Source organism: Watersipora subatra, chromosome 7 (assembly GCF_963576615.1).
Source record: "Watersipora subatra chromosome 7, tzWatSuba1.1, whole genome shotgun sequence".
NCBI lineage: Eukaryota > Metazoa > Bryozoa > Gymnolaemata > Cheilostomatida > Watersiporidae > Watersipora > Watersipora subatra.
Genome location: NC_088714.1, coordinates 41,946,922 through 41,967,383, shown reverse-complemented (window position 1 = coordinate 41,967,383; position 20,462 = coordinate 41,946,922). Strand labels below are relative to the sequence as shown.

The 20,462-nt window shown below is 36.2% G+C and overlaps 1 protein-coding gene across 1 annotated transcript; it reads right to left on the bottom strand.

The window, feature by feature from the left end:
• Nucleotides 1-3,383: 3,383 nt before the first annotated feature.
• On the bottom strand, nucleotides 3,384-18,948 carry LOC137400214 (glycoprotein 3-alpha-L-fucosyltransferase A-like). Its single transcript, XM_068086541.1, has 3 exons — nucleotides 18,858-18,948; nucleotides 5,253-6,347; nucleotides 3,384-3,625 (listed from the first exon to the last, which is right to left on the bottom strand). The coding sequence occupies exons 2-3, from the start codon at nucleotides 6,154-6,156 to the stop codon at nucleotides 3,450-3,452; spliced, it is 1,080 nt and encodes a 359-aa protein (XP_067942642.1). The 5' UTR covers nucleotides 6,157-6,347; nucleotides 18,858-18,948; the 3' UTR covers nucleotides 3,384-3,449.
• Nucleotides 18,949-20,462: the final 1,514 nt, after the last annotated feature.

Genomic DNA, 20,462 nt, shown 5'->3' with positions numbered 1-20,462 from the left:
AAACACGTATTAAACACGTGTTATTCTTTGGTCAAAATTGCTCTGATATGAAGCTTTTAGACCTTGGGATTTTGTTAGCAAAGAGGCAGCAAGCATAAAAAGCGCCTATGTACACCGATCAATGTATATGAGATAGCAACACTAAAAGAGCTGTTTTGAGAATTACTAGGCCTTCAACAGCTGTACTTTAATACTATACACTAACTCTAACCAGAATGAAGATTCTTTGAAGTAAATACCTCATGTGAATCATTGCTTGGCAGGAACAGCAAGCACTGTAAATTATAAAATTACGTTCAGCATGTTTTAAAATATTCTCTTGTTTTGATGCGGCAAAAATGATGCTGCACACATTCCTACTTATATGAGTGCTCAATTAAATTGAATCAATTTCAGAGCTAAAATATCTCAATTAAATAGCACAGAACACTTTAGTATTTAAAACCATTTTTAAAACGCTATATAGTTTCATGCCTGTTCCAAAGAGTGCCAACAGGCATGAAACTATTTAGTAATTGATAGTTTTAGATAGCAAAGTGCTCTCTTTTATTTAATTCAGACATTCCTACTTGTAAGCTTACACTGCATCACGCAGAGTTTATCGTATTAAGGTGTCCGGCTCCAGCTGATTAGATCTTAAAGAATACGAAGCAGTGAGAAAAACTATAAGGAACATCATGATTACAAATTCAATTTAACTCTGAACACTTTCATTTTAAAGCTTGTAACATTTTAAAAACCTGTTTCTTTATAGTACTACGCAGCGTAACTCACGTGTGAGATCAGTCATAAGAGCAATGAACACTTGAGCGTTTGATAGCAGATTTGTGTAAATTAGCAGAAGTGGAAGCTAAGAGTGGCAAATTGATGCAGTTAAGAAAATATATGCTACCTAATTATCATTACCAATTACCATCCTACCTTAAAATTGAGAAGTTACAGTCTTCAAGATGATCCGAACTAGATACATGTACAGTCAAGTCCAACGTTGCTCATGCATTATTGTGCCATTCATAAACACTCAAGTGTTAAGGGCTAAAGCTTGGTGTTTATAACAGAATAAAATAAACAGAGGCCTGATTGACATTTAGGCATGTTATGGATTATAGTATTGAGCTACGGCCTACGAAATCTAAACAAGAAGCATTACCTCTTATTGTAGTACCATCTACCTCACCTATAACCAACAGTAGAGTAACACAGTTATAACTGATAGAAGAGTAACACAGTAATAACTGATAGTAAACTAACACAGGTATAATTGATACAAGAGTAACACAGTTATAATTGATACTAAAGTAACACAGTTATAACTGACAGTAGAGTAACACGGTTATAACTGACAGTAAAGTAACACAATTATAACTGATAGTAGAGTGACACTATTATAACTGATAATAGATCAACACAGTTGTAACTGATAGGAGACTAACATAGTTATAACTGACAGTAGACTAACACAATTATAACTGACAGTAGAGTAACACGGTTATAACTGACAGTAAAGTAACACAGTTATAATTGATACAAAAGTAACACAATTATAACTGATAGTAGAGTAACACGGTTATAACTGATACTAGAATAACACAGTTATAATTGATACTAAAGTAACACAATTATAACTGACAGTAGAGTAACACGGTTATAACTGACAGTAAAGTAACACAGTTATAATTGTGACTAGAGGAACACAGTTATAACTGACAGTAGAGTAACACTGTTATAACTGATAGTAAAGTAACACAGTTATAATTGATACAAGAGTAACACAGTTATAACTGACAGTAGAGTAACACGGTTATAACTGACAGTAAAGTAACACAGTTATAATTGATACAAGAGTAACACAATTATAACTGATAGTAGAGTAACACGGTTATAACTGATACTAGAATAACACAGTTATAATTGATACTAAAGTAACACAGTTATAACTGACAGTAGAGTAACATGGTTATAACTGACAGTAAAGTAACACAATTATAACTGATAGTAGAGTGACACTATTATAACTGATAATAGATCAACACAGTTATAACTGATAGGAGACTAACATAGTTATAACTGACGGTAGAGTGACACAATTATAATTGATAGTACAGTAACACTGTTAAGCAACAACAACTGCTGACATGAGCAACAACAACTGCTGTCATGAGCAACAACAACTGATGACATCAGCAACAACAACTGCTGACATGAGCAACAATAACTGATGACATAAGCAACAACAACTGATGACATGAGCAACAACAACTGCTGACATGGGCAACAAAAACTGATGACATGCTCAACAAACACTGCTGACATGAGCAACAACAACTGATCACATGAGCAACAACAACTGCTGACATGAGCAACAACTGCTGACATGAGCATCAAAAACTGTTGACTTGAGCAACAACAACTGCTGACATGAGCAACAACACCTGATGACATGAGCAACAACAACTGCTGGCATGAGCAACAACAACTGCTGACATGCTCAACAACAACTGCTGACATGAGCAGCAACAACCGATGACATCAGCAACAACAACTACTGACATGCTCAACAACCACTGCAGACATGAGCAACAACAACTGCTGACATGGGCAACAACAACTGATGATATAACTAACAACAACTGCTGCCATGAGCAACAACAACAACTGATGACATGGGCAACAACAACTGATGACATAATTAACAACAACTGATGACATGAGCAACAACAACTGCTGACATGAGCAACAACAACTACTGACATACGCTACAACAACTGCTGCCATGAGCAACAACAACTGCTGCCATGAGCGACAACAACTGCTGACATGAGCAACAACAACTGATGACATGAGTAACAACAACTGCTGACATGGGCAACAAAAACTGATGACATGCTCAACAAACACTGCTGACATGAGCAACAACAACTAATCACATGAGCAACAACTGATGACATGAGCAACAACAACTGCTGACATAAGCAACAACAACTGATGACCTGAGCAACAACAACTGCTGACATGAGCAACAACTGCTGACATGAGCAACAACTGCTGACATGAGCATCAAAAACTGTTGACATGAGCAACAACAACTGATGACATGAGCAACAACAACTGATGACATCAGCAACAACAACTGCTGACATAAGCAACAACAACTGATGACATGAGCAACAACAACTGCTGACATGAGCAACAACAACTGCTGATATGAGCAACAACAACTGATGACATGAGCAACAACAACTGCTGACATGAGCAACAACAACTGCTGACAGGCATCAATAAGAGGAAGTAAATAAGACTGATTAATATTTTTATGATTTTTATTACTTAGCTTTTAGCATACAAATACTTGTTTCCTGAGAGAACATTCTTTTACCATTTTCAGTTATTAATTTTCAAAAATAATGTGATTTTAGCGAAATATCCGTAGATATTGCTTGTGAACGCTGTCATGACAAATCTTTGTGGGACATACTTGGGCTAGGACAAGAAAGGTTGTAGTAAGGACAGTGATCAGCGGAAGCTGTCATGTTTATGCAGTTGTGAGAACCAAAGTCTTTGCTGAATGTGTTCCATATTCCTGGTGGTCTCGTGTGAGCTAGCTTGCAGTAATAGCAGCTCATTCCTAGACAAAGGAGTATAAGATGGATAAAAATACAACAGGTGTAAACTTTCATTTTAGCTCTCAGCTTTCATTTCAGAAACCTCTAGCAAGATTATCTCACTTATTTGCAGTAGTCTATAACTAAGGGTTGATAATCTATAGGCAATAGGCAATAATCAGTAGTCAATATTATGTAGGCCATAGTCTATAGGATACTGTCTGCAGACTATACTTTATAGTTCATAGTCTATTGTCTATAATTCAAATTCTATTACCTAAACTCAATGTTTTTGTGTGTAGCATTAACGGTCTAAGGTCTATGATCTATACATTATAGACTGTACTAAGGTTTAGAATCTATAGATTATAGATCATATAGAACTATAGATTAAAGACTATACTAAATAGACTGGAAATCTTTTGAATGTGGCTATCAAACATTGACAAATCCTGTAGCTGAGCAGAGTTCTACTTTGTTGTAGGACATGTGTAAGCAATACATAAATTTTTACATTTAGTAAGCATAGCGACAATCAAAGTTTTCAAGCTAATGTGAGGAATGGGATTACATAGTCCTCGGTCCAAAATAGCAGATATTTTTGTTTGACGGAATTATTAATGGAAAAATGAAACCTTGTTTCTTGCTAAAATCTCTTAATATACTCAAACCCTTTTATACCCACAAATAATGTTGTGTACGAATATCTCCTACTAGCAGCAAGTCTGGCCATGATCATGATGGCACATGACACACACACGCACACGCATGCGTGTACGCACACACATGCATGCACACACGCATGCATGCACACACACTCATGCACGGACACACATAAACACGTACAGGCACACACGTGTGTGCACACGCATGCACACACACACATGCACACAGACACATGCAGACATGCACACATGTTCACACACACACACATGCGCACACTTAGGCGTGCATGCGTACAGGCACACTTACATACACGCGTGCACACACACACACATCACACACACAAAAGACCACACGCAACACACACATGCATGTGCACATGTGCACACCCTCATGCACACACATACATATGCATGCACACTTGCATACACACAACACACACACACTGTACACACGCTACACATACATGCCACACACACACACACGCCACACACACATGCCACACACACGGCAGACACAAACACCACTTACACCACATTCAAACACACACGCACGCACACACAATCACACGCATGCATGCACACATGCATATACACTACACACGCACCATACACTACACACACGCCACACACACACCACGCACACACACACCACACCCCACAAACATACCACACATACCACACCACCACATACATACCACACATACCACACCACCACTCCACACACATACACCCCCACCCCACACACGCATGTGTGTTCACACACACTATACCACTCCACACATACACCACACAACCCCCACACAGTGACAAAGTTGGATTTATTAATATAGATTGAACTATTTTGTCGATTTATATTTTATGTCATTCAATGTTGTTAAACTAAGAATTGCAGCTATATCTATAATAAAATTTATGCATAGCCCTTGCACTGTCAACCAGACTGATAAGTATTGCTGCTCGTAATAACTTGTCATCAAAAGCTTACCTACAAATGTACCTCTCAGTCTAAGATCATATTCATTTCTCCACTGCATGTAATAATTGAAGGCATCATCATTCTCCGCTACATGTTTAAGATGATCTGCTAAGGCCTTTGGTGACGAGAAGTTCTTAACGTGTATAAAACTGTTTGGTGGAGCGACTAACTTATACTCATCTATGGAGAGACCTCCTAGCACAACGGGTATTGTATACGATTTTGCTTCTAGAACCTTCCATAGTTTCTCCGTAATATAGTCTTTGCAGAGTGAGTTCTCAAAGGCGAGATAGAAGGTATATTGATTTAGCTTAGGAGGCTTCTCAGGATCTTCCTTTTTTATTAAAGAGCCAAATAATTCTCGACAGTTCTGCTGCCGAGTGAAAACATCAACAGCGATATATTTAACTAACTCTTGCACATACACATCTCTTGCGCTCGTCACTTGCAGTTTCCTGTTCGGCTGTCTGCAATGGGATACAAACCAGAGTGCTTTTGCTTCACGTTCGGTCTTAATGGCAGCAAACTCTGCAAAAGTTCTTGATGCTTTCTTTGACAGAGTGTCAGCAAAATTATATCGAGCACCATCTGTTCCAGCGACATATGTCACAGAGTAGTTGAATAAACCGTTCCATTTATATTGGTCTTTTGCAGAAAACCACTGTGGCTCTGTAGTTTGAAACGCCCATAGCTCTCCTGCACGTTTCCTCGGTGGAATGTTAAAATGCTCTACACTGTCTACATTGAACATGGTTAAATCTGCATGTCCCGGCTTTCCTCCGCTCTGAATAGAACACTGATATTTACCGCATTTCAATAGCTTAGGTTTGGTGGCGCGTCTGATACCTACTCTAAGCCTCAGAGTCTTAATTTTTCTATCTCTAGTCTTTGTTTTTGTACTGCTTTCTGTCATACTAGCGTTCTTCCCATTGTTCTTCCATTGTTCAGCATTGACTTCTTCTCTCGAAATTAGAGATAACTTACTTTTATTTACTTCTTTAAGATTCTGTGTGGTAAAACTTTGGGTTCTAACTGCTTGAGCCTGACTTTGTCGCAATTTCTGAAACTCGCCAAAATTCTCTATTGGAGTTTCCCCATAGCGTCCTGAAATTAGTAACTACTAATATATCTGCGCTAATTATCAAACTCTGGAAATATAAAAATGTGTGGCTCACAATTATTTGATTTCAAGGAGTTACAATACATCATGGTCATGCCGATATTAATGAAATACTTACAACATGGCTACACCAATATTAATAAAGTACATACATCATGGTCACACCAATAATAAGGAAGTACATACATCATGGTCATACCGATATTAAGGAAGTACATACACCACGGTCATACCGATATCAAGGAAGAACATGCATCATGGTCATACCGATATTAACAAAGTACATACATCATGGTCACACCAATAATAAGGAAGTACATACATCATGGCCATACCGATATTAAGGAAGTACATACATCATGGTCATACCGATATTAATACAGTACATACAGCATAGTCATACCGATATTAAGGAGGTACATGCATCAAGGTCATACCGATATTAAGGAAGTACATACACCATGGTCATACCAATATTAAGAAAGTACATACACCAAGGTCATACCGATGTCAAAAATTCACGGATGAAAACAAGTTAATAATGTCAATCCACTCACATTTTCACACCTTAATGGTTTCAAAATATTTATAGCTTGTATAAAAAGCTTGTAGCTTAGCGCGAATTCAAAACATAGGTTAGGCCATTTGATTAACCTGAAAACTAGCAAGAGCACAGGCTATACTAACAATTGTGTTTGAAAGTTTAGGAGTCATAAAGCACAGAATAAATCTGTCACCAAAAAATAAACTACATAAAAGGCTCTTTTGTGCTACTTTCTAAGTGGGCTTCCAAGGTATAACTTTACATGTGGTCTCACAAAATTATTTTTTTAGAGATGAGATGATTGTTATAGTAGACATTGAAGTGTTTAGTAGTTCATTAGCAAACAGACAATCTTATACCTGTATGCTATTAGTAGCCATGATGGATACCAACGTTCGTGTAACCAATAAGGAGCATAGCTTAAGTTCAACTGTAGGCCAACATCGAACATTCTTTGACTAACTTGTGGATAATTTTGAAACATAACAATTCTGGACCAAGTAAAACTTTCCCACAATAGGAATGGCAGCAGCAGATCTCTGATCAGAGCCATAGGGAGTCTCTACTAGAGACCGACTCCTCGGTCATCGTGATCACCGAACCAAGCCTTCTTGTCATTGGAGAAGGCTCGGCAGACTCGCATGACCAGGTAAATAATCAGAAATCGAAGCGATAAATAAATATAAAAGTGGACGGAGCCAAATGCAATGTGATTGTATAAACGAAGGAAACGCCATCGTTTCAATAAAGCAACGCAAGCTCTCCACTGGACTGTAAATTGTTGCCAACACATTTGAATTCATGTATTTATATATACACGTATTTGTGCTGAATTATATATTATTTAGTGATTAAACACTTGGTGTTTATTTGTTGCTTGACTGTCTTGTGGAAAGTAAAGGAGTGGGCAGCTTGATTTACACTATTATATGTGAACATATCAATCTATGTCTGCTATTACATGTGCACGCTTCACGCTAGCTCTGCTATTACATGTGCATGCATCAAGCTAACTTTGCTATTACATGTGCACACATCAAGCTAACTCTGCTATTACAGGTGCCCACATCAAGCTAGCTCTGCTATTACATGTGCATACATCAAGCTAGCTCTGCTATTACATCTGCGCGCACCAAGCTAGCTATGCCATGGCGTGTGCATGCATGACGCGATTAAAAAAAAATCTTTTGATCTGTAGCAAAAAGTAAAGCAGGTCAGGATGTTATGCAAATGAGCAATTAAAATTGTTAGAGGTGCAATGACAGTCACCCACTTAGAATATTGTTTTAATGAAAAATACAGAAAAGCAAACCAATAATTGTGTAGTAGACTTACCTGCAACATACGGGTAGTAAATGTTGCTTAAAACTGAAAACAGGTAACACATTTGTTTTTACATCAAAATGAAAAACACAACTAAGTGTGACATTTTTACTATCATTGATGTTAATTCAAAAATGAAATATAAGATGATTGTGAAAGAGTGATGATGTCCACCGGATCTCTTCAAATGACCAGATGACAGTTAATAACTTTAGCTGTTAACTTTAATACACATACACTTACAATACATACACTTACAATACATACACTTACAATACATACACTTACAATACATACACTTACAATACATACACTTACAATACATACACTTACAATACATACACTTACAATACATTCACTTACAATACATACACTTACAATACATACACTTACAATACATACACTTACAATACATACACTTACAATACATACACTTACAATACATACACTTACAATACATTCACTTGCGATGCATACACTTGCGATGCGTACACTTACAATACATACACTTACAATACATACACTTACAATACATACACTTACAATACATACACTTACAATACATACACTTACAATACATACACTTATAATACATACACTTACAATACATACACTTACAATACATTCACTTGCGATGCGTACACTTGCGATGCATACACTTGCGATGCATACACTTGTGATGCGTACACTTACAATACATACACTTGCAATACTTACATATATATATATATATAAATATAAATCTCAAAGTCCGTCGTTCGGTGTGTCCAGCTATAGCTATTAAAATTTAGAAAAGAAATTTCCGCTTCATGCAGGATTTAATCTCGGAAACTCTTGATCGCCATGCGAAAATCTTACTAATTGAGCTTTATGAGATGCAACGTTTTTATAAGGCAATATGAGTCGCTATCTCAGTAAAAATACGCATAGCACTTTGCATTACGCAATGTCACTAAACTTTGCTCTCCCGGCTCATATTAGTAAGTTTAGCAATACATATAGTAGCGTACTCAGATTAGTTATTGGCAACGTGCCAGGCTAATGGCAAGTGGTAGGCAACTGCATTACCTGCTACTGTTTATAAGCTGTCTTTTAATAGCCGTGCAATGCCGAGCATTTGGCTAGTTCACAATACATACACTTATAATACATACACTTACAGTACACACACTCACAATGCATCCACATATAATACATACATTTACATTACATACACTTACAACACATGCACCTACAATACATACACTCGCAATGCATACCTGCATTTATATACATATGTATATATATAATATATATATATAGTTTATTAAAAACTACAGGTTAAAATCATTACTACTATTAGTTTCATGCAATCGCTTTGCAATCTTCAGGTAGAATCTACCTGAAGATTGCAACGCGATTGCATGAAACTAATAGTAGTAATGATTTTAACCTGTAGTTTTTAATAAACTTCATACACAGCTCTAATTGACTCGATTATTGAGCACTTTACAGTGTAAACCACATATGCTATATATACACATATATATACATATACATATTATATATATATATATACATACTAATAAATTATTAGTAATTTATTAGTATATAGCTGCTCCAATATAATATATTGGAGCAGCTATATACTAATAAATTACTGATAATTTATTAGTATATATATATATATATATCTATGTATAAACTATAAATTCCTAAGAATTATGAACTAGTATTACTAAAATTAGAGTGCTCAACAATAATATATATATATATATTATTGTTGAGCACTCTAATTTTAGTAATACTAGTTCATAATTCTTAGGAATTTATAGTTTATACATAGATATATATATATATATATATATATATATATATATATATATATATATTAGCTATATTAGTTTAATGTGTAAGTTTTATGTAATGTTTAATGGTTTATTGAATTAACTTCATTCTGCAGGGTCATTATTTCTAATATGCTGTACAGAATCAGTTTATTTTTTCTTGACATAGTAGATATTGCTATTGATTTTGTGTCAACATAAAATATGTCATTGTTAAGTTTTTTTATCACAGGATTACCATTCTAATGGTAGTTAATGAACAGAGAGTAAAAGTAAAGTAGGCTCTTATGTCTACTCGCTACATACACAATCAATGTCAATCACGGTGATGCCAATACTGCAATCAAATTGTAGATAAAGGTGCCGTACCACACTCGCACACCGCTCTTATGTCCAGCTACTGATCTACTAAAGCTAATAATTTATACTCTGATAGGTCTATAGCTAATAGGTCTACTCTGATTGGTTGATGCACACATCCGCTTGTCTCACACCTGCACATTGACAACTCCTAGCTCTATGGCCTTAACTCAGGGCTAGTCAACTCCTGCTCATTTATTATGACCTTACTGCTGCCGGTCTGTGTAGGCATCAAACATGTCATCTGATGGTTTTAAACCTTTACTATCAATGGTAGTATTTAACTGCTTTTAGATTCTTGTCCTTCATACTTGTTATGATATTGTTGGAGTTGTCTGTTCATTCAATCCGTATACCGTGGCCAATATACAAGTCTGCAGTAAAGTCACAGCAACTTCTGATATATTCTTATATTAAGTTTTACTATACGTACTTGAAATTTAGCCGCTATTATATAGGCTGCTGGAAACGGGCAGCTCTATAGCTACACCTATAATACTCCTATTACAATTGATAGCGTCATCGCTATGAATGTATGACACTCTTTACACTCATGGTTTGTTGGAGCCAACATAGACGTAGACATGTCCGATATGAATGTTATTATCACTAATATCTTGGCAGTCCAATGGCCATGAAAGATCATCAGGTGTAATAACTGACAATTATTAACCAATCAACTGCCTTGCCAAGTATTGGCAAGGCAGCTGATTGGAGCAGTTGGTAATGGGTCGATCTAAAAGTCATAAGTAGGATTCCTGTTGAAAGCAATCTCTTTTCTTAATGTCTAAGCATGGCTTCAGGCACTTTGAACGACGGATATCACTTTTATAATATAGCTCGCTAGGGTAAGTATGCTAACAATTCTGTAATTGCCCCGTTAATGTGTGCGATTGTAATCTTTCCATGCTTTCGATGTCCACTGGTCTTGTGTTGTGCTGGATGTTCATTTATACATAAAACATTTAAAAATATGTTTCATGCTTCCAATGTTTTCATCAGCACTTTTGATAAATACACAACAAGAGAACATAACTGCAATGTCTCAGTCAACCAGTTTCCGGGAACAGAGCCATTCTTGTTGCCTATCTGCAAAGATGCTACCTCAATGAGAGAAGCTTCTAGAATACTGAAGAAGCGATTTCTAAAACAACGATAGCGGAACGCTCAAGCAGCACACCAATCTTTACCTGCTCTCTGACTGGCTAGAGATGATGATGAGCAAGACAACCCAACTTTATGAATGAGGCAAACTTCTACACAATGAGATAGGGAAAGAGAAGAAAACTACAAAAATATCATATCTCATAAGCAAGAAGCCAGTACTTGTACTATGACGATCACTCAACAACAATTTAGTGGCCTGGGCAACCAACAGCGTCGCACTTGTTAGCGAATAGGTCTTGCTTTTTTGTTGCTTTATATGCAAAGATTTTTGTTGTTCAAACGCTCTACTCTGTCTGTCGCACAACCAACGCTCTATTATGGCACTCTGTGGAAACATGATCTACTTGTCAGCCCAGTGTAGTGCTTGGGCACTAGCACCCAGGTGTCGCTACACTATTGCTGTATGGAAACTTCGAGTAAATCATATCCTTAGAGATAATATTCTATACAACTCATCACCGTGTTCATGGCATTGTATCTACATTTAGCATCAACTTCATCACTCAGTAGAAGTAGCCCAACTTAGTTCTATCCTTATATTTAAGAGACTCATACTATGGAATCGAAATGTAAATTGACACCTTCGCATCACCTTCACCTACCACTTCTAACTCTATCTGCTGCATGTATGGGAGGCCCATCTCTAATGAAAACCATTTATCCAGTTTGAATCCTGACAGTGTATCACTTCAAGTGCACAGCCATCATACTTGTCAGGGGAGGCAACCCTTAATCGCTAATTAAGTTAATATAATGCTTCACTGTTTTACACGAACTATGTCAGCCCTGGTCATACTGGTCACACATAGACAAGAGAGACAACTTCTTACACTCAGTATACAGATGGAGATTCAAACCAACTCAACCGTGCCAGTCTTAGTTGACTACCAATTCAACTACTGGTCTAGCTGCATCACAGCCCCAAAATCATTCCTGCAATATAAACCTAATTTCTCATGCGGATGAAATATTATTCAATGGCTATTTACTATACAATCCTGGTGTTTGTCCAAACATGTCATTCCTTCATTTTGACAATCATGGCCATTCAATCATCACTGAGCAATTTCAAGTTAAGGGAAACAAGTTTGAGACAAAACTAAAGGTAGTTCAAACTTGAAAAATTATCTGGAGGTTTTAATACAATTTCACCATGTCGTCTAATGATTTCAATTAGTGTCTTTTCAGTAAACGGAATTTGCCAGTTGCACGCTACAACCTGTCAAACAGTCAATATACACTAACAATCTACTCCCATTCAAACCAGGGCTCTGTTTTTGATACTTTCGTAGAAACAAACAATCATCTACTCTGAAAAGAAGTACGTTCAAAGTATTATTGAAGAAATGAAGCTTTGAAGATACTTGAGGTTTATTCTTTATTCAAAAATATTGTATGTGAGTATCAATGAATCTTCCCAAATTAATCAGTGTGGTTATATATCTACTTATGACAACCATGTTAGTACTACCTCACAGGGAACATGGTTCTCCAATTACGGAGCTCCTAGCTACGTGGACCACACGTTCTCTCATATCTGTCATTTAATATAAATGATAAACAACGACAAAAATGTCTCACCTTTGTTTGAGGATTAAAAAATCAAAACAGTATTTGCGCATGATACATCGTAATTGATTTGTTGATTTGAAGATAATGCAATTAAAAACTCAGCTTTCAAAATTATTATACGCTGGGTTTCAGTGTTAAAATACTATTGGTGAAAGTTGCACTTTTTAAAATTGTTTTTATTAAATTTGTTGTTTGTTTGAACATATCTTGGTTGGAGATGTTATTCCTTTAAATATATCTCTGATTGGAGTTGCTATTCCTTTAAATATATCTCTGATTGGAGTCATCATTTCTTTCTCCCAATCAACAAGTTTAGTTTATTCAAGAGTAGAATTACTCAGCTATGGGAAGCTACAAAAACTATTTGCATGAAGGCATTTGAAAGCTATGAGAAATATATCACTTCCTCAGAAATAAAATGACAAACGTAGTGGTAGAATAAGCTACATTTTGATTGGGCCTAACCTAACTCAAGCTTCTATATGAGAGAATGGCCCTCATTAACTCGAGGCCCATCTCTGTTCAATGAATAAACTGAGACACTACAGTAAAACCACTACTAGCCCACACCAAACACCAATTTGGCAATTTAACGCTATCAAACAATATCATCAGCTAGAGACATTGCTCAGCCTGATCTCTATTTTAGTAAAATACTAGCTAAATACCCAGTGTTGCACAGGTAATAAAAAGGTTTTTGCTCAGAAAACTCATTTTTATAGCATATACTTTAAAACAGCCTTTTTCAAAACTAGATGCAGCCCACAGAAAAACTTGCACCACTAAAAAACTCGACTATTGTGTCACTAAAAAGTTGGGAAAAGACATTGCCTATTCCAGGAATTGAACTGGGTGCTTTGATTAGGAGCTGCAATAAATATGAGTGCAATGTCATGAGCATAGAGCTTAGTCAAAGTAGAGTAAGCTGGGTAGATTGTCAGCTGGAGACCTCAGCGGGGTAAGATAATCACGTGGAGTGTTGGGGTGAAGGCGTGTTACGTGTTCTGAACACATCGGGCCATAGAGTTATTTCCCCCTAGAGTGATAACTACATGAGCGTTTCCGGTGCCAACAGGAGCGTTTAGGTCGCACCCTTTTTTGTGCTAGGCAATTGTAGTGATTGACTAGATCAATAACATCAGCCATGAGAATGGTTAAACAAGGACCATGAATTTTCACAGTTGAGATAGTACTGTAATTAATGCTCATATTAAAGAAATGATGATTATAGTTTATTACTCTAATATATGCTTACTATTTAAAGCAATTCCATAGAATCCATACCTACATGACTTGCAAAGCTACTGAATAGATAGGGTTAAGTGAGTTAATGCAATCAGTTACTCATAGATATGATAGATATTCATACTGGGGTTGTATTACATTAGTGTGATGGAAAGCTAATCGACTGCCATCAACTATGAGCTGTACTGCCAAGCGTTACCCGAGTAATAAAAAAGTCTTCGGACAAAAAATTTATTTTTATGTATTATTTACCATTCTAACTTTTAAACTTTATATCATGAGAAAAATATTTTTAAGCAGTTCAAATGAATTAAGAGGAAAATAAAAACAACTGTAAAGGTTTTCAACCTTTTAAACAACTACAACTTTTAAATTTCATATCATGAAAGAAGTTTATTGTTGAAGTAAATTAGGAAGAAAAATGAAACTGCAATTGTGTTTAAATGTAAATGTGAAATAATTAGCAAGTAATGGCTAAATATAATCTGTTTAGCTATGATTACAATAAAAAATTATTTAATAAATAAACTAATAAAAGAGTCTATTTTATTTTTATATATTTATAATTTGGTATATAATTAAGTATAATTTATTTTTATTTAACATATAAACAACATTTGCCACTCTAACTTTCAAACTTTTTGCTTGCTTACATCAAGCAAGGATGTCCACTAACTAGTGGCCATCTTTACTTTAAGCTAGTCTATGTATTTGATTGATATGTATTGAAATCTAATATTACATGCAAGGGCTGTTTGTGGACTGTGGTGTCAATGAATCCCTCTATCCCCAAACAATGTCAATACTTTCAGTTGATGGCAGTCGATTAGCTTCCCGTCACACCAAAGTAGTACAACCCCAGTATGACTATCTATCTTATCTATGAGTAACTGATTGCATTAACTCACTTACTTAACACTATCTATTCAGTACCTTTGCAAGTCATGTAGGTATTGAATTTCTTTAAATAATAAGCATATATTAGAGAAATAAACTATAATCATCATTTTTAATATGAGCAATAATTAATATCTTAACTGTGGAAATTCATGAACATTCTCATAGCTGATGTTATTGATCTAGTCAATCACTACGGTTGACTAGCACAAAAATGAGGCGTGGCCTAAACACTCCGTGTTGGCACCGGAAACGCTCGTGTTGTTGAAGGCACTGTTATCACTCTAGGGGGGAGATAACTTTATGATCTGAACATAACGTGTACATAACGTGTACATAACGTGTACATAACGTGTACATAACGTGTACATAAAGTGTACATAACATGTACATAAGGCTTACAAACAACAAACACTGAGATCATATATCTAGATAACAAAAAATCTAGTTCTGAATTGGGTGGTTTTGATCAAGATCGAAATTTGAACAATTTGGAGCTGAAGATTTGCTACGGATTGCAGACACAAATTTTACATGTGGGACTTGTGATGAGGTTTTTATTCCATCCGCTCTATTTTCCATCTCTATCTACTATCTCCATCCACTCCATCTGCCATCCACTCTATCTGCCATCCACTTAATCTACCATCTCCATCCACTCTATCTACCATCCACCCAATCTACCATACACTCAATCTACCATGCACTCTATCTACCGTTCACTCTATCTACCATCTCCATCCACTCCATCTCAATCCACTCAATCTGCCATCCACTCAATCTACCATTCACTCAATCTGCCATCCACTCTATCTACCATCCACTCTATCTACCATCCACTCAAATCTACCATCCACTCTATCTACCGTTCACTCTATCTACCATCTCCACCCACTCCATCTCAATCCACTCAATCTGCCATCCACTCAATCTACATACCATCCACTCAATCTACCATCCACTCTTTCTACCATCCAATCTATCTACCATCCACTCTATCTACCATCCAATCTATCTACCATCCAATCTATCTACCATCCACTCAATCTACCATCCACTCTATCTACCATCCACTCAATCTACCATCCACTCTATCTACCATCCAATCTATCTACCATCCACTCAATCTACCATCCACTCTATCTACCATCCACTCAATCTACCATCCACTCTATCTACCATCCACTCAATTTACCATCCACTCAATCTACTATCCACTCAATCTATCATTCACTCAATTTACCATCCACTCTATCTACCATCCACTCAATCTACCATCCACTCAATCTACTATTGATGGCATAACCAAAAAAGCGAATCTACACATTGGGGAAAAGCAAGAATTGCAATGTGCAATCCATAAACTCATTTTACTGCTATCAGCATCTATCTCCTAAAAATCTTAAAAGAGCTTTAGCATTTTTTTTCTGGCAGCGTAAACTTTTGATACTTACTGGAGTTAGAAGCTAAAGACTGCACTATGCAGAAACCATTAAATTACTCGAGTGAATAAGGAATAGTCACTAACGTATATACATTACTAACGTATAAATATTACTAACGTATATACATTACTAACGTATAAATATTACTAACGTATATACATCACTACTGATACATATAACTAATGTATATACAGTTCATATACAGCTCTCTACATCGTATTGTTAACGGTATCTTCGTTTTATGTGAAGATTTTATGATAAGTTTATCATTTATCGTGTCGCATTCTGTACATTTTTTGTGTACATAGTATACACTATTATTATACGATTTTTGTTAAGGAGGATAGCTAATTATGTTATAAACAGAGATTAGATCAACAGAATAACAATGCATTTTGTTCTTATGTCTACCACACTAAATTATATTGTTTACTACATACACTTTGCGATGCCAACACAATAATTCACAACACAATAGCAAGCTTGCAGTACGCACATTTGCATTACAAACATTCAAAATACGCGCAATCGCAACATGCACACTCATGAAACAACATGGACACTTATGATACGCAAACTCAAACACATGCTCTTGCACGGTTGTTACTTGAACAATGAATAAACATTCCAAATGTGTATTGCTACTTGATGCCACCATCTTTGCATTGCAGCAATGAAATGTTGACTTTTAATGCGAATAGACAGATAGTGTGCTGACTGCTGAGAAAGTGAGCTCAGCGCTGACTACTGACCTGGAACCGATCCTGACTCTTGTTAGAGATCGAGGCTATAATAGAGGTCTGTGCAGAACAAACCATTGAAGTACATAGCATACTGATTACTGTTGCAGAGCTTGCGTAAAGATATATGAAGCACTGACACACACTGAAGGTGCTCTGACACACATTAAAAATGCCCTGACACGCACTGAAGGTGCACTGACACATACTCAGTAAGCCTCTACCTACAGCTTTTTGTAGCGGTACAAATGCAAAAGTTATACTGTCATCTTACCTGTGAGTGAAAGAATTATAGTAACTGCAATGAAAAATATTAGGAACCCGAAAACTTTCTTGTATATCATTCTAACGCTGTTGCCACCTTCATGGTATCGTGTATATCGCAGCTGTAACATAGGTATGTAAATTATAATCACTATAGTATGCGTATGCATGCGTGTGCATACTGTTGGTAACACTATTGTGTGGCTTTTTGTTTTCACTTGAACGATTCCAGTGTCTAGTGTGTTTAAATTTTTAAATGTTTATTTTTTGTAAATGGGCGTGTTCACAAATAATAATTTGACATTTAGAGTTATTTGACGACAACTACGCATGCTCATTTGCTCCCATTATAAAATTCTTTGAATTAATTGATGCAGTACTTTTTTGGCTCTCAGATAATATAAAATTTACTGCCTTCAGAATAGTAGTTCCGGAGCTATGAAGTGCAACTTTCGTAAATGATGAGACATTTGGTGATGCTCTATCATTTACGCATGTTGCACTTCATAGCTCTGAAACTACTATTTTGAAAGCAGTAAATTTTATATTATCTGAAAGCCAAGAAAGTACTGCATCAATTAATGCAAAGAATTTTATAATGGAAGCAAATGTGCATGTTTAGTTGGCATCAAATAACTCTAAATGTCAAATTTTTATTTATAGACACGCCCAAATATAAAATAAACAAGTTAACTTTACATCTCTTTTTGTAATAAAAGAACTAAACAAAGGCAAGCAGGAATAACCTTCGATAATTTGAAAAAATTTCCTATATTCACTGCTGCCTTGACACACTGTTGATGACCTTGAATCTATTTATAAAATATGTTAGAATGTAGATGAGTGAAAAGATTGGTAAATCTAGAGAAAGACGAATAGGATATGTCAATAAACAACACACATAAACAAACTATATACAAAGATATATAGATACAGATTATATACAAGCAAGCCAAAACTTTATAACAACTTGCATGAAAAAAACTAAAACTGGGCAGTAGAGGCAGTATTAGTAAAGGTGGAGGCACGACCTTCTGACAGACAGAGACAGGTGGAGGCATGACCTTCTGACAGACAGAGACACTGTAAGAATATTTAAGACGAAGCTTACCTGTGAATCAATTTGTTACAGTTAGCGCCAGCAACATATCCATTAGTCACATGTCTTTTTACAGTAGAAAAGGATTGCATGTAGCTAGTAAATAACTAGATAGCACGGAGTATTCAAAGCAAATGAGCTGATTGCACTTCAAAGAAAGCTTTCTATTGCTTCACAGGGAAAATCTATTGTTATTGTTGAGTGTATTCGATTTACAGGTACGCTTACGCTATCGGAGTCTACGCCTGCTCTATACTGAACACACACCGCTCTATACTAGACATATGTCAGCTCTATACTGAACACACACCTGCTCTACACTGAACATATACCTGCTCTATAGTGAACATACACCTGCTCTATACTGAACATACATCTGCTCTATACTGAACATACACCTGCTCTATACTGAACATATATCTGCTCTATAGTGAACATACACCTGCCCTATACTGAACACACACCTGCTCTACACTGAACACACACCTGCTCTATACTGAACATACACCTGCTATATCCTGAACATACACCTGCTCTATACTGAACATACACCTGCTCTATACTGAACATACACCTGCTCTATACTGAACATACACCTGCTCTACACTGAACTTTCACCTGCTCTATACCGAACATACACCTGCTCTACACTGAACATACACCTGCTCTATACTGAACATACACCTGCTCTATACCGAACATACACCTGCTCTACACTGAACATACACCTGCTCTACACTGAACATACACCTGCTCTATACTGAACATACACCTGCTCACATTGTGAGTGGCTAGTTCTCTTAACCAGTTAGATTGGTAGATAATGTAAATTGGCTGATCTTTGAATGCATGAAAAATAAACTAGAATATTTCTGATTAGATTGAATTGCTAACGATCTAACTGGTTTTGCCTATTTTGCCTCTGCTGACCAATGCCATTTGTTTAGACTGAAACCAGGATAAAAACAACGGTTTTGCAAAGATAGTTGTCCCAAAAGGGTACTAAAAATTCATTACATTGCACAATATTGTAGTTGTATACGTCAAACTAAAGGCATATTTGTTAGTACCAAACTATGTGTTTATGAAATGTTTAAAGGTTGACTTGCAACAAAATTCACATTACAGTTATTTGGTATCAAAAGATTCACCATGTCTTACTCTGTTGTATTGTAAGTGCCAAATATGTGGAAATGTGATTACAAGCTCTTAAAAGCTCAAAAACGAAAAGCCGCCGTAGATTGGAATCTCTTTATTTCGATGACGTAACCACAAAATTTTGTTATCGTCTTGTCACGTATGTTCTCACGTGAATTGAAAGGCCAATACAAAGCTCAATATAAAACTTATCGTAGTACTAGTTTATGACAAACACTTCGGGTTTTTTCGAAAACCCCGTATCAAATATAGATGCTCGCTACTTTACAGTTTTGTTTCAGCCTGGTCTAATCGGCAAGTCGTAATCTGATCATGTGACCCAATACTTCGCAAATAATTTCTGCAGCACTTTTCGATTATCACAAGTGACCAACAGGCTCGTCGTGATTATCAGACAATGATATGTACTCCTTCAAGCTAAGGCTAAAAAATTAAACGATTTGTTACGGTAAGTTATGA

What these genes read in the sequence shown, in the direction of transcription:
- LOC137400214 (XM_068086541.1), bottom strand. Translation starts at nt 6,156, where the DNA reads ATGACAGAAAGCAGTACAAAAACAAAGACTAGAGATAGAAAAATTAAG. An exon ending in ACTGAGAGGTACATTTGTAG is followed by an intron (nt 3,626 to 5,252) that starts GTAAGCTTTTGA and finishes TCCTTTGTCTAG; the next exon opens with GAATGAGCTGCTATTACTGC.